General features: G+C 52.8%; 1 protein-coding gene across 1 annotated transcript in view; it reads right to left on the bottom strand.

Moving 5' to 3' along the window:
- The window catches only part of LOC103897204 (netrin-1), a gene marked incomplete at its 5' end in the record, with an annotated part of 53,078 nt that extends 52,997 nt beyond the window's left edge, over window positions 1–81 (bottom strand). Inside the window, one exon of the mRNA XM_019471501.1 lies at window positions 3–81. Coding sequence (XP_019327046.1) covers window positions 3–81 — 79 coding nt within the window. The remainder of the gene's footprint in view (window positions 1–2) is intronic.
- Between the last annotated feature and the right edge of the window lie 15,447 nt (window positions 82–15,528).

Raw genomic sequence — 15,528 nt, 5'->3', positions numbered from 1 at the left:
CGCCGCCACTCTTGCGCCCCGACAGCTTGTAGAGCTCCATGTTGAAGCGGCACCGCCGGGCGTGGAGGTTGCAGTTGCAGGCTGCGAGAGGCAAAGAGCGGAGACTGTCAGCATCTGCACCCGGCCACGGAGGTGCCAACCCCGGGGGAGCCCGTGTGCGTGGGGCTGGGCACCCTCGAGGTCCTGCCCGGGGTGCCCTGCTGCAGCGGGGGTGTCACAGGATGGGATGCTCTGGTGGCACCTCTGGCTATGGGAAGCCAACTGCTTCCCACATCCCTCCTTGACCAGTGCTATGTGGTGAGCCCAGCTTTTTGGAGGGGAAGCTGAGGTCACCAAGAGCTTGTTTCACCATCGTGACTTGCAACAAACATGCCTTTTGCCTCTCCCCACTCTTAATGTGAATTAAAAGCTGGGTGCAGGCAGGGCTGCGAGGGCGGGGAGCCCATCCGCGGTTAGGAAACAGAAACGGCAATGCACAACCCCCCGGCTGCTCCTCCAGCTTTGTCGGAAGCACTTTGCCCTATGCGAGCACTGCTTATCTCCCTTCTCATCCGTTCTCGCACTGTGGTGCTTTGTATCATGCCACTGCTTGGTACAAAGCCCCCCCCCAAACTGCTGTGAAACCCCCCACTTCCCAACATCCTGAGAGCACCCTCTGTCTGCCCCTGGGGGAAAGGGGGTTTCCAACATCACCTGCCCAACTTTCCCGGTATTCCCACTCTCACCAGTCCCGACACATGTGTGTTTGAGCTCCAAGTATCATTTCAAGACCTTCCTAGCTAGCTTTTTCCCCAGCTTTCCTTCCCGTGCTTGGTACCCATAGCACAAGGCTCTGTTATGTGTCTGCAGCCCTGAACTTGCTGATAAAACCTCACCTCTGCCTCCGCATCTCTCATCCGCTGCTGGGACAGGGCCAGCCTGACGCCCAGTTAGTCAAACACCAAAAAGTCCCCCTCTGCTTTGATTGCATGTGCTGTGACTGAACCTGCCGGGAGATGTCCAATTTCTCCACCATATGCAGCCTAATGTCAACACAGGGACTATTTTAACAGGGGGCCTTTGCAAAGGACAACTTAAGGACTTCAAAAGCTCGACCCCTCGCCTGCCTCTCCCCAGAGCTGTCACAGGAACATCAAGAGGCAGTTGCTGGGGCTCTGTGCTTTGCCGAGAATTTTATAGCTTGTTTTCTTTTCCCTTTGCTTTTATTTGCTCTTCACCCCCGAACAATGCATCTGTGCAATGCCAACCCACAGCTGGGCCTCTCGGCTCGGCACGAAGGTGTCACGGCTCTGGGCTTGTCACCTTCCTTTAGAGCAGAGACATCTTAATCCCTCATTCCTTCCTGTTTACCTTATGGTGCTTGCCCAAGACAAAGACATGCTATATTTGCTTAATTATCAAATTTCAGCCCAGAAAATTACAGTGCAGTTCTGGATTATTTATCAGGAACAATCCCCAGCTAACTCATGACATGAAAGCAAACGGGAAAGCAAAATCCTCTGGACACGTCCGACCAGCAGGATGGAGACCGCTCTCTCTGTGCTTTGCAATCTGAATTCCTCTGGCTGACGTGGTGAGGCCCAACCTCACGTCCCCACCAAACGCTGGCAGAGCAGGAGAAGCAGCCACCAACACGCTAATGGTGAGAAGAGTGGCCCGAGAGCAGTTTGCCAGCCATGAAAAAGTGAGATTCCTGACACTGAGTGGGGCCACAACTTTGAACTGCGGTTTGCCTCTCCTTAGATGAGCCCACCAGCCTGCGGGTGCATTTGTCATCTCCCAAAACAGGAGACGACCATCAAGGAGACTGGAGACACAGCTCCTGCATGCAGAGGGAATTGCTGCTGTTTAGATCTGGCCGGTCCCACAGACACATTTGCTGATGCTGCAAGCGCACTTAAACAGCCTGTTTGCATCTAAAAGAAGTGCGGGAGCACACACTGGGCGCTTTCTGCGTCCTCCCTCATACATTTTTCCCCTGCCATCTTAATCTCGGGAAAAGCACTTTGTGCTTTGCCAGGAGCACCCCAGCAGCTGCTCAGCTATGGTATTCCCCCTTTCTCACAGCGTGCCGAGCAGCCCCCGCCAGCACGATGGCTCCGTCGCAGTCAGTGCAGTACAAATAGGGGATTAGGGGTGATTCCTGCCCTGCAGAATGCATGAGCTAAGCTTTCGGGAAGGAGGTGGCGTTTTTAAAGTCCCAATCCTTGTTTTACAGAGAGGCGACTGAGGTGCTGAGATTAAACCTTTTTCCCGGGCGTGCAGGAGCACAGGGGTGAAGGCTGGTTCCTCCACTCAAGGCAGAGCCTTCCCCCAGGCATGGACCGGCTGAGAGTCACACCAGGGCTGCCACATGAAGGATGTCCTCTTGGCTATAGCTAACCACCAAGGCAACACCTGTATCAATGGCACGGCCCCAGGACTCAGCTCAAGCAGAGGAAAAAAAGATTTAAGTCCCTCAGTCCGAGGGTCTGTCATCCCTGCTGTAGCCTGTGACCATGCAGGCACATCTCCATCGTTCAAAGCCTTGAGACTCACTAGCAGCTCTGCCTTTGGTGCTGCAAACCACAGGATTTAGTCCTTATTGACCAACATGAGGAGACATTTCTCCAGGGGGTGGCATGGCCTCACAGAAGACCTAGTTCTTCACTGAAGTTGGCAGAAATGTGTGTTTTCCAAAGAGCATGAAAGCTCACCTCCTCCTAAAACCTGTATTTTAGGAGAGCTGGACTTGGTACTCGAGTATTTTGCAAGATTGCATTGGCAAATCCCTTTTTAAAATTCAAAGCTGAGTGAGTGAAAATCTTGACATTTCTTTGGATTGCTTGATAAGCAGAAATGTTTTTGCAAAGCCAGGAAAGCAGAAATCCTGGGATTTTCTCAAGATCTTTGCAAATATTTCAGCTGGTCCCACCAGGACAGAGCTCCGCGGGAATGTGGAGGAGTAAGTGGAGTGTGCAGAGCTGCTCGCAGCCCTGCTCCCGGGATCAATTTTACATTGATCTTCCAGGGATGGGAAAATCCAGTGTCTGGAGAAGGGAAGAAGCTGAACATCACAAGAAGCTGCAAGGAGCTCCTCAAAACAGCTGTCCCTGTCCTCATCCAGAGCAAAAGACCTAAAGATTGTGTATGCCTCGGGGTATAAACCCTCCCAGGAGGGAGTGAATGAGCTGGGAGAAGGTGTGGGCTGGTTGAGCCCCTCTCCATGTCCAGTGTCCCTGCACTTGGCCTCCCTGCCAGCTCCCCGCAAGCACTGCAATCAGCCTGGGAGCGATGGCCACCCCTTCACTGTGAATTCTCAGCTTTTTTTGGCTCCGTCAGCTTAGCCTTGGCTCTGTCCCCTCCTTCCACCTGCACTCCCAGAGCACCGAGGACATCCATTGGGCACCATTTGCCTCCTAACCCCATGTACACGGATGCTTTTCCATCATCCACCCCCTCCCGATCCACTTGTTTGTGCAGACAGAAGGGGCCAAACCGACTCAAGGAGAGTGGTTTTAATTGAAATTACCATCTCCTGTGCTCACCCTGAGTGCCTGGGTCTTGAGTGGCCGGTGCTGTGCACCACTGGCCACCAGCCAGGGCTAGCTGGCAGCTCTGTCTGTAGCCTGATGTGTCTGCAGATGCCCAATGGAAGAGGCTTGGTCTGACTGAAGGAAAATAGCCATCCTATTTTTTCCTGACAATAGCGCATAGGGATGGAATAGTTAGGGCAATGCAATAAATGACCTATCTAGGCGTCAGAAAGTCCTTGCTGGGGACGAGGCTGGGACATGTCGTGATGGGATCCATCACACTGGTGCTACAGCCTCGGAGAAAACCATCGGTGCAGGCCCAGAGATGCTGAGCGCGGGCAACGCCTGGGCACACCGCTATTGTTGGGAGCCGTTAGGACCGACAGGGACCCAGCAGCAGGTCATGATGCTTTTGGATCCCAGCTCCAAATCTGCGCTAGGTCCCTGGGTGCCATGGGCAGGGCGTGTGGCTCGCCCAGCCACATCTTCCCTGGACAGAGGCACTCAGGAAACGCGGCTCCTGCCCACCCTCTCCCTTGGCCCGACGGTTAATCCCCTGCTGTGCTAAAGCATTTTGCCTCGTTCCTAACATGAATTGGCCTGGCTTTAATTTCCAGCCAGTGCTTCTTGGTTTGAATTTCCCTGCCACAGTAAGTGGCTCTTTAGCAACACATCTTTTCTTTCTATGAACGCCTTCACCAGCTGTAATAAAAATCACCTCCCAATATTTGTATCACCTACGCTCCCCAAGCTTTGCTTTTCACCCAATAGAGAAGATACCCCTGCACAGGCTGCAGACGCAGCACAGACCCAGCTATGGGCAAAACATGTGCCAGGTGCTGAGTCCTCTCCGATGAAAGGTTTTGGCTCCAGTTGCTCAACTAAGCTCAGTGCTGCTGTCTCCTGCTCTCTTCTTTCTCTTATTTTGCCAAAGATCTCACAAGCCTTTTGTTTGCTGATTTTATTGCACGCAGATGTACAGAGCTTCATCAAACAGTCTCTACCTGGGCCGCCAGGCTCCGATATGAATAACCAGATATTATTTAAATGCAGATGTTCAGAAACCTGGAGAAGGTTGGAGTGGAAAAGAGGAAAGCTGTGGTTTGGAGCCAGGTGAAGAAACTACAGCAGAAGCATCTCCGCATTAAAAACAGTGACTTGGTCAAATGAATCCATCGAAGAAGGTCGAGGCGGGCAGGATTTTCCATGTGGGAGAATGAAAGGAGATACATGAATGGGAGGCGCAGGCTGGAGCTGTGTGGTGGAAGCTGCAGTTGTGGTCTTTTGTGCTGTCACTGTGTCCCCCGGGCCCCGCGTCCCAGCGCCCTGTGTCTCCCCGGACACATTCCTCTCCGCGGTTTTCATTCAGCAATGACAATGCTGCCCTTTCAAAAGACCCCACCCTTCCAAAACTTACATTTTGGCAATTTTCAAAATGCAAACTGCTTTTTTAAACAAACGAAAACCCCAAAACATTTTGTTTTAATTTTTGCAAACAATAATTTGGCGGGGGGGGAGGGAAAGGGGAGGGTAGGAGAAGCCAGGGGCTGAAAGTAATCTCTAAATTTGACTTGAATTTATGAATAGTCTCAGTCTCCTTAAAATTGTCTTTTTCCCAGATAAGTTTTTTTGCTAGAAAATTGCTAGCTCAGCCTGAGCCATTATTTCTCTTTTGCAGGAGCAAGCTTCACATGCATCGTCCCGGCCGCTGAGAGGGGCACCCTGCCCGTGCCCATCTGGGGAGGGGCTTTGCTCCCAGAGGACCCCTGGAGATATCTTCAGGGATATTATTTTTGAGGGCCATATTGGTCAAGGAAACAGCCACCCTTAAATCAAAGAGAAGGGACAACGGAGATGGAGCAGCCAGAGCCAGCAGAAACCTGTCTGCTTGCTGGACTGGGAGGTAAAGAGAAAGCTCCTATGGAGACAGCGGGAGGGTGTCCCTGGTCCCCTACAGTATCGCGTCCCTTCAAGCCTGCTGCTGGCTGGTTTGAGGTTTTGGAGCAGCTGGGCATGAACCTGGAGCTGCTGGACAAGCTCCCGCACCGCTGCATGCCGCCAGACCCCTCTGGTCCAGCACGAGCTGCGGTGCGTTGGGCTGCCGGGGCTGTGCCTGGCGAGTGATCCCGGGTGGTGTGACCCTGCAAGGATGTCCCCTGGGGGGTATGGACATTGCCCAAGCTGGGGAGGGGGTTTCTGTCCACACTTGCTGCAGCAAAATGGCAAAGCATGGACGAACACCGGCTGTGGCGGCAGTGAAGTCCTGCACAATAGAGCCACCGCACGTGGCCCCGGGAGCTTGGAGCTGTCAGGACTGAGTGGCCAGATCCAGCTCTGCTTGCAGGGCAGGCGGCCCCGTGCCCTCCCGTGTGGCTCGGTGCCACCAACCACAGACCCAGTTGGCCGACACTAAACAAAAACGTTTGCTCGGGAAAATTCATTTGCGTGTGCTGTTAAGTCTGAGTAGGATGAGGATCAGAAATTGGTTTGGTTTGCTTGAGCTAATCCACCAAAGGGGAAATCCATCGGGGTGTTGTGGCTGCAAAGGGGAGACGCAGGGTCTGCGCCAGGCCCCAGGTTTTCCTGACAGTTGGAGCAAAAAGACAGAGGAAAGTGTGTGGACGTACCACAAAATATGCAGCTATGGCTGGCATCGCCCACAAAGCCGGAGCCACAAACCTGGCTTGCAGCAAAAGCAAGTGTGCACTGGTGGTGGGGGAAGGAAAGCCCCATCCTTGCCGATGCATCCCAGAGACCCCCCACTGCTGGGGCTGAAGGCTCCAACCTGCTCCCCACGAGGCCAAATGCCTCTCGCCCCTCTCCACGCACGAGAAACACCCCTGAGAGCAAGGAAAGGCCAAACTGCAAAAGTAGGTGAAGCAAGAGAGAGAGGTCCTGGGGAGAAACACACTGAGAAAATCTTCCTGGTGGCACAAAAAGGGATGGGGGAACAGAAGGCTTTTCCATGCATGAAAAACCTGAGGAATGGCAATTCTGCGGAAAAGCTCTGGACAAGATGGCATCAGAGTGATGCCAGGACCTCCCTGGGGATGCTGCACACGCCAAGTGCCCTTCACTTCCCGCTTTGCCCAGTTCCCAAACCCCTACGTGCCCCAGGGACCGGGAGGCCCTGGAGATGTCCCCTTGTCAACACTGGTTCTGCAAAACAACACTCTGCAATACTGAAGCCCAAGGTGGTAACAGCAACATTTACGCCTGCCTGAGATTTCCAATGATAAGACCCTTGTTTTCTTTTACGTAAAAAATGCCAAACTCACTGTTTGGGCTGAAATGTTTGAGACTGGGTGTCTGACTCAGGCTGAATATTTCTGGAAAAGTTCCTGCTAAAATGATTCAGTTGCTAATGAGAAAAAAGGCTAGTGAAAAATACAGTGTTGTGCCAACGTTAACAAATTTGGGGATTTCTTTCCTTAAAGAAAAATCTATTGCCCTTATATTTGAAGCCAAGGCTTAAAAAGAAAAACATTGCTCCCTGGTAGGGATGTGTCTTTTGCTGTCTCTAAGAAGAACTGCTCAAGCTTGGCCAAGTTTGTAAGTCACTGAAAAATGGGGGGCATGTTTGGTCGAAACTGATGGAGTTTTGCAGCTAAATTCCCTGAAGATCTTATTTTCACTGGCCAAACCAAGCTCAAAACCAAGCCTGCAGAGACAGGGCAGTAGATGCTTGTCCTGCTGGTGGACTCTCGGGTGCTGAGAGCGGCAGTGCCAACCCACAGTGCTCCCTCCTGCCTTCGGTATGAGATTCACCTCCCCAACAGCGATGATCATTGGCAGGACTGTCAGCAGGACAGGTGAACTTTCAGCAGATGCTAGGGAGTGGGTAGGAGAAGCAAATGCTAAACAGAGCTTGATGGATTCATCCCATGAATGTGTTTTGGGGATTGCCCTCATCCCAGCAGACAGTAGGGGTATACCAGGCACGTCCATGGTAAACCAGTTGCCCATCAGGACCCATAGCCAGGTCAAATACTGGCCGTCAAAAGCGGCAGGCAGCTTGGCAAAGCCAACAACCAGTATATGGTCTCTGGCATGTGGTTTTGAGAACAGATACAGGGAGAGAGTCCAGAGCTGCTCATTGATCAAACCCAAAAGAGGAAAGAACAAGTCCCTTCAGATCAGCTACTAAGGGTTACTTTGTCGACGCTCACAGTTACCAACTTTTCTTCAGTACTGGGACACCAAAGCTCTTCCCAATACCACAAGACACCTTTGGAGAGCACCCGGCAGCTGCTGCAAACCAGGCACGGTGGCTGCCTGTCTGTCCCTCCAGCCCCTCATGCCATGGGAGCTGGTTCCAACAGCGACAGACACTACTCATGACTTAACCTGTGACGTGAACCTGTCTGACTGTGGTCTGATATATGTTTTTATTAATTTCAGGGTGGGAGATATTTTCATAACTGCTTCCACATTTATTAGCTCCAGACTGGACTGGAGCACTGAAATCTCACTAGGTATTTCCTGGCTGCCCGCATGGTATTTCTGGCCCCGCAGGAAGCATCAGAGGAGCAAGAGCAAGACTTATTCCTGGGAGATTTACAGCTATGAGATGTTCAGATTATGAGACAGATTTTAACAACCTCTGAGCAGTGGAGATCTCCCCATTGCTAGCTGGCACACGTGGCAAACAGCTGCTCGCAGCCGTCGAGGCCCCACTGATTTGTGTATGCCTGCCTTGAACCCTCAGGGACATCTCCAGTGACCTGCGATGGCTCCTCCACCAGGCAGCTGACTGTCTATCAACAGGCAATGAGGATGGATCAGAAACCTGTTGGCCTGTTGTGCTGCATTGAAATGTTGAGATTTGCGGCAGCCTCTCACCCATGGTATTTTATCCCAAGACAAAAGCAGTCTTACTGAATACAGGATGCAAATCACAAAGCAAGCCTAGCCTGGCGCAGCACACGGGGTTGTACTCAAAGTGCCTGGAAATGGCCTGCAAATTGTCCTTGCTTTCTCCAGCAAGTGTGCTGGGAGGGGACATGGGCTGCTCTTCAACAGAAACTGGAGTGGAGACTTCTTCCATCTAGAGCACCTCTGAAAGCTGTCCGGAGATGAGGGCTTCAGCCTCATAGTCTACATCATGAGCCTGCCTCAACAAGGACTGGAGAAACCATCTCTGAGGGGCGGGATGAGAGCTCCAGGTGGACCTCACCTGGGGGCTGACCTGTGGCTGGGAAGGACATGGGCAGAGCGTGTGCCAGGCTCTCCTGTCCTGCACTGAAACTGCCAGCACATTGCACCCACACTCAGGTCCCAGCACAGCCAGTGAAGCAATGGTGCTCGCAGGCACATTCTGGGTGATCTAGCAAGAGCTCCCCTTTCTTCAGTAGCTGTGGGATTTGACCAGGAGATTTTCTCTGCAAATCAGGTATTGTGCAAGAAGTTTGCAGATAAGTTTCAGCCTGGAAAGAGCTTAATTAATTTATTTTTTTGAGAAAGGAACTCTTTATTTCGATGTGGGAGATGATACCAGGCTGTCATCAGCTTGCTTTATTTAATTGCACCATCCAAATCCAGCCTCCTGAGGTTGTAGATACTTTGAAATTAATTGTTTGCATCGCGTAATTCATCCAGATGCCACCCGAAGGCAGGAGCTAACGGGAGAGCTCACCGGACAACCTACGGGTTATCAGAGAAAGCACACAGCCACCAGCCCCCGCTCTGCCCACCCGAGCCGAGCTCCGAGGTGCTCGTTAAGTGTCGATGTTTATTTAGAGTCCGAGGGGAATCCACTTGGGAACAATTTATCCACTTAGGCTCTGGCCTTGTGGTTTCCCTCTTATCTGGTACAGATCTCAGCAGCAGCTTTCCTCCGACCTCTGCGGGGGTTGTGGTACTTTGCAAGACCTTTCTCCTCTCTCTACCGCACGCCATGGTGCTTACCTCCTACCCGTCCAGTCTGCGAACCTCAACAGGCAGTCATGAACTGCTGCAGGTTGAGCAGATGCTTTTCAAGGTGACAAAATCAGCATCACAGTCCCCACCAATACCTTTGTGTTTCTGTAAAACCAGAGCCCCACAACTCAAAAGAAGGGCACGTGGTGACAGGGATCTGAGCACTGCAAACCTCAAAGTGATGCTCCAGCCCAGACCAAGGGGCCGGAGCCAGCATGCCCAGTGCACAGGCCATCACTGCCCCAGCCCAAGACATTTTCCTGTAAGTTTTCCTACATTTCTGATGCAGGAGTATATCAGCCACTTGAGGGTTAAAGTCACAGCAGAAACAGATATTGAAGGAATTTGTACAGTCAGAGCAAAGGTTACTCAAAATGCAAAAGGCCTGGTAATGCAACCAACCCAGCAAAGAGTCAAAAGATTTTAAAATCTGTATTAAAACTGCTCAGCCTAAAAAGACCAGGGATACAAACAGCCTTAGCTCTGCTTCCATCACTGCCCCAAGGAGCCAGGAAACTTGGCCATGGTTCCCCGACAGCCGAGGGGTGAAAGCAATGCAAAGCATTTTTAAACTAACTCAGGCTGTGATTCCTCCAGGGCAGACCCAGCTTAAAATGATGCCACTCATGTGCCCAGTCACTGCCTCTCCGGTTGTGCTAATTCAACCGCCTGTGAGGTCAGGCTTTGCCGGACTCTAGTTTAAAAACAAACAAAGCGTGTTCAGGAACGTGTTGTGTTTTTTTAACCCTAGATCATTTCCCAATCTTGTCTGGAGCAGGGCCAGGGGAATTGTTAAGCCGGCCCCAGCCAGACCCGCTACCGAAGGGACCCTGCGGCTGGGAACTATGGGCTGCCGCCAGAGCCCATCACGAAGCCATGCGTAACCCATGGCCGGTCATCTCCCCCCAAACCCACTGGCATCCCCTCCGAGGTGACACTGAGTCCGGGTCCCTGTGCCATTGTACCAGAAACACCTCTCTGAAGATCAGCTTTCTCAGGATTTCCCTTTAGAGGCTGAGTTGGCGCCACTTTCTCCTTTGAATGACCCTTTTGTCCTTCCCCGGCCATCGGTTTGATGCTGCCTTCCCTCCTCTGTGCCAGGATCGCATCGCCTCATCACTCCAGGCAGTGCCAGTGGCTGCATCTGTGTATTTACACCCCCCCAGACCCCTATACTGCTGTGCCAGCAAGGAAAAGGGGACCCCTGCCCAGAAGACAACATCCTTCTCGGAGCCGGGAAAGGATGTTACCCTGCAGGCAGCTCCCACGAGTGACCCGTGGACCTGCTTTGTTACAGCATGGACAAAAGCCCCAGGGAAAGGGACTCTCCAAGGGGATGGTCCCTTCCATTTTGTCCCACATTGTGGGCCTATTTGGGAGATGGTCCTGCCTGTGCCTGCAGATGCTGCTCCAGCCCCTGCCTCGTGCTGGAGATGGAGCACGGGATGGCTTCAGGAGTGCTCGCCGCGGCCTCCCCCTCTTCCCCATGAATTACAAACCTCAGCTTGGCCACTTGATGTGCCAGACAGTAACACAAGCTTGACAGATGACGGCTCTCGGGAAGGGTTTTGGTTTCTCTCCGAGGCTGAGCTGGCTCAGGGGAGCAGTTGGCAGCTCAGCGCATTCGTTTCCACCCGGCGGAGCGGGGCCGAGCGTCTGTGCTGCTGTGGAGAGGCTGGCCATGCGGGCTGTCCCCCCTCTGTGCAACACAGCCTGGACTCGGCCACTTTTGCTTGGCAGCTCTTTCCCTGTCATGGAGATGCTCCCCAGCACAGCACTCCTTCCCAGCCCGGAGGCCAGACCAGGAGGGGCAGAAAAACTCATCTCTGCCCATGCCATCCCCAACTGCAAAGCTCTGTCTGTGTCAAAAAGGACACACAGAGGTCCAGATAAGAGACCAAAGCCTTGAGCCATTCTAAGCTGCCGGAGCTGAGATTGAGTCACCCATTTCTGAAAATATTTTCCAACCCTGTTATATTAGTTAATGCATTTCAAAATAGGTGAGTGCTCCATAGGACCGGTTTCTTGCATCAGCTGTTGTGCAGTGAAGAACCAGTGTCTTCCAAAGCAGAGATCAAGCACCACTGGTCCAAAATAAGTCTTGATCTTCCCTGCATGGTGGATCTCCTTCTGTTTTTCTGGCAATGAGGTTTCCGCTTGTTCAGTTCACCAGCAAACAACCCTGAAAAGCTCCTGAGCCCCCAGAAATCTGCAAAGTGCTCTGCTGAGGCAGGTGTGTACATGGGAAACATCATTCCAGGAGCCTGGGGTTAGGCACCAACACATCACCTCCCTGTTATGCTAATAAAATGCAGTAGATTGCTGCAAATTAATCCCCTTTCAATCAATCCTACAGTGACTATGAAAACAGGGGCCATCCATCCCCCCATGCATGGCTGGAGGAAGATGGGAAGCCGATCACTGGCACATGGGTTTGTTCCCTCTGGTCTGCCCTTGTTCCTGCTCTTACAAACACCCCAAAAATTCCGTAGCTGTCAATGCCAAAGCAACCAGCAGAGTCAGCTCTCTCCTCTTCCAAGCCCACTCCTGCCCACCGCTGCCTCTCCCAAGGCACATTGTGCCGGTGCATGGGCACACACTTCCCTGGGCCATCACAGCTGGTGACAAACACAGCTGCACCATCCCCTTCCCTGCGCTGTGGCACACGAACGAACTCCACCAGATGCAGAGAAGGTCCTGCCATGGCTCTGCTACTGAGCCCAGTGTAATCCTGGCCAAGCTGCTTAGCACCGCCGTGTCTCAGTTTCCCTTTTTGAAGGCAGGCACGTGCCTCAGAGGAACCCTGGGAGGGTTTTGTTGTGGGAAAGGCTGAGAGCTCTGGGCAACAGGAGCCAGAATTGTCTGGGTCTGCAGAAGGACGTTAGATGAGTTACAAAAATTCAGCTCTAGCTGAGAAACCTCAACAGAGATGGCTTTTAATTCTGCTTCCAAGTCTTCCAAAACCTGAGCTGCAACCACACAGTCCCGAACACAAATACCAGCGGTTGGTGGGGCAAGCATCCACCACCAATCCCACATTAACGTGGACCCTGTACTGGCTCTGGGATGGCTTTCAAAATGCCATGCAGGTGTGAAGAGCCGGGGACGCCTGTGTTTGCTCAGCGATATTCGCACCTTCGGGGCTGTGGACAAAGCTCTCCTTTGTGGCTGCGGCTGAGCCCGGGTAAACAGAGCTATCTTATCGCCGGGACGTTATCGGGGGATCTGAGAAAGAAGGGAAACTCTGGCTTATGTGCCTGACCTCCCAATCAGCGTTATCATCGGCAAGGACATGAAAGTATTTCACGGAGGTGTTGGGACAAACTTGTCTGCTCTGCTACCCCCATAGCTGTGGGACGGCGGCTTTCTGCTCGGTGCTCCTCAGCCAGTCTAGGCAGTCCTGGGACTCCCCTGTAAGGCACTGGTGTGTTTTGTTTTCCTCGAGATTGGGGTTTTATCAAAAGCTGACAGGCTTATCCCGCCTTATCAGGGGAGCAGTGCTACTGTTAATGGTTTTCTGTAACAGGCTCTGGGCAAAAATGTTGATTGCTGCCTGGGCTGAAGTAGGTCGGGGAGGGCGGGCAGTCAACACAGATGAGCACAGCATCCTCTGCCCACTGTGGAGGTCTCTGCAGAAGGCAGCACTGCAATCCCACACGGGAACGGGACCATCCTGCACTGTCCTGCAATGTTTAACATCAAGACCTCAGCACCTGTGAGCATTAAAAGGTCATATCCCACCTCTGTAAGGGAACAGCTGTCAGCTCGGGTGTCCCACACATGTCCATCTGGAACGCTGTATTTCACCTTCTCATTTTCCATCTGATTGCCATGGGATATGTTATTTTTCCTTTCGCCTGCTTTGCAGCTGCCTAGTGATAGTCTGCAATGGCTGAAAGCTCATGCCAGAGACGGGTCTGGGCTGCCGTAAGTGATGGGCTATTACCTGATCGTTCAACAGCCCTGGTGCTTCTTGGATGCCAACATCTCAAGGAGCATCATGGTCTGCGTGTGCTCACCCTCACAAGCAACTATTATCCACTTTTATAAACAGCGAAACCAAGGCATGGAAAGGTTACAGTATGGGATTGTAGAGGTGTTAGGATCCTTATAGCAAGAATCGATGAGTTGGAAATACAAGAATCTTTGGGGTCATGGGACCTACTGGGCAATGTAGGGCAGGGACTTCAAGCCAAGTGTCCTCTACCTTAAGCCAGTGCTTGAGCATAGTCCTGAGGGCACAGATGGCAAAAAAATGCTTGGTGGTGCAGGACAAGGGGAATGGGTGGGTATGGACACACTCTGACAGCACCAGAGGACACCCCATGAAGGATGCTCAGCTCCTGGCTCTGCCCAGCTCAGCCCAGCCCTGAGGTGGTGTGGGGCTGGGAGTGATCCCACTGACCCAGCATCACCAAGGATGAAGCAGGCAGACATCTACTCAATCCTGAAGCAAAGCCACAAAATCTGGCTCTACGGCCCCCTTCGGGCAAGGACGATACACCTGAAAATGCAGCAGCGCTTCACTGCCCAGCCCAGAGCCTGCTGCTACCTGCACACTTTTAAGGGTCGCCTAGGGCAAACTTTGATGGTGTAAAGTCAAAACACACAGGCCCAGCCTTCCTGGGGCTGTTCCTCTGTTTCTCTCTGAGGGATTTAAATCCAGATCAAAGCTAGTCAAACACAGGGATTTCCCAGCTTTTCTGCTGCTGTGAACTTCCCCTGCATGCCACAGCCCTGGGACACTGCCTTGGCCAGCCTGGCCCTTGCTGCTCCTTTCACCCAGGCAGGGGGACCAGGAAAGACCAGAACTGTTTGAAGAGGATGGTTAATCCCCGGACATGACAGCATTCATGGCAACTGGGCAGGTCCTTGGAGAAGAGCTCGGCATGAATGCCCGAACACATAAAGTTGCACATGCTTCTGGGCAGCAAAGGCTGTTTTTGGCCGTGGAAACTTTTCATTCTAGCCAAGACTTGAAGAATGGACGTGCCCGGCAGTGGGTTCCCTGGGGGTGGGAGGAGGATACTGAGGTCCCCCCTTTCCTAATGCCACACCACCCGCATTTTCCAAGGTCCCTGCTCTCCACTGGGGTGTTGCTATGAAGCCCCTGCCAGCATCCAGCGCTCACATCCTTAACCCCAGGGTCACTGCCAAAAACCACCCCGGGGCAGAGTAGGGACTGAGCAATGACAATGAGACAGCCCAGGCCCAAGCAAAGGTGTTGACAACCTCTTGAGGGCAGGGGAGGAGGAGGGGGGTCAGTGCAGGGAGTCTAATGGAGCCCCAGGTGCCGCAGCAGCTGCTTTCTCCCTTGCCCTGGGGGACACCAGGGCCACCACACGCTCCTGCACCTGCCAGGCAGATTTTATCAGAACCCTTTAATTAGCTAATCACAGGCAATTAGCTCCACAGATCAGAATGCCCCTGGCACAGTCTGCAGATCTGGATTGTTTCAAACGAGGGCTGCAGACGTGTAGACATCCCCAGGAAACCGCGGGGCAGAGCAGCAACACTGCTGATGGTGAAAAGGATGCTCTGAGACGGGCTTGTGCCACTCGAGCCAAGGGATGGGCCACTTTGGCCCTAAAATTGCCCATCCCACCACCTCGAGAGAAGGCTTCATTCTGTCCTGGATCTGAGCCTGGTCCATGACCATCCCTGCAGTGATAGCAAGGAGGGAACATGACTGTGTGCTTACATGGACATGGGGCAGCCTGTGCACGGGCAGGAATTGAGCCACATCCCCACAAATCCTGAAGCCAGCCATGAACATATTCCCATCCAAAAATACTCTGAAGTTATGCCTATAGCTTAAATCTAACCTGCCAGGGACAGTTCTCAGCTCATGTCCAGACTGTCCTCCCTCCTGTCCATCACAACTGCACCGTGGGAAGGGTCTCGATGTATGACCCTGCATTGTGGCTGGAAACTCGGGGAAAGCTGGTCCAGGCCAGCCCCGTGCCGGGGACCACGTCATGCTAATGGTGCGGAGAGCCAGGCTTAGCTCTCATGGCGAGAGGGTGGCTGCAGCATGACGGTGCCACGTGGTGCGGTTGCTTCTCGGGTCACACCTGGTGTGACATCTTACTGC

Source organism: Aptenodytes forsteri, unplaced genomic scaffold, assembly GCF_000699145.1.
Source record: "Aptenodytes forsteri isolate BGI_AS27 unplaced genomic scaffold, ASM69914v1 Scaffold2098, whole genome shotgun sequence".
In the NCBI taxonomy this organism is placed as follows: domain Eukaryota; kingdom Metazoa; phylum Chordata; class Aves; order Sphenisciformes; family Spheniscidae; genus Aptenodytes; species Aptenodytes forsteri.
Note: the sequence above shows the minus strand (reverse complement) of the source record. Positions and strands in the feature narration are given on the sequence as shown.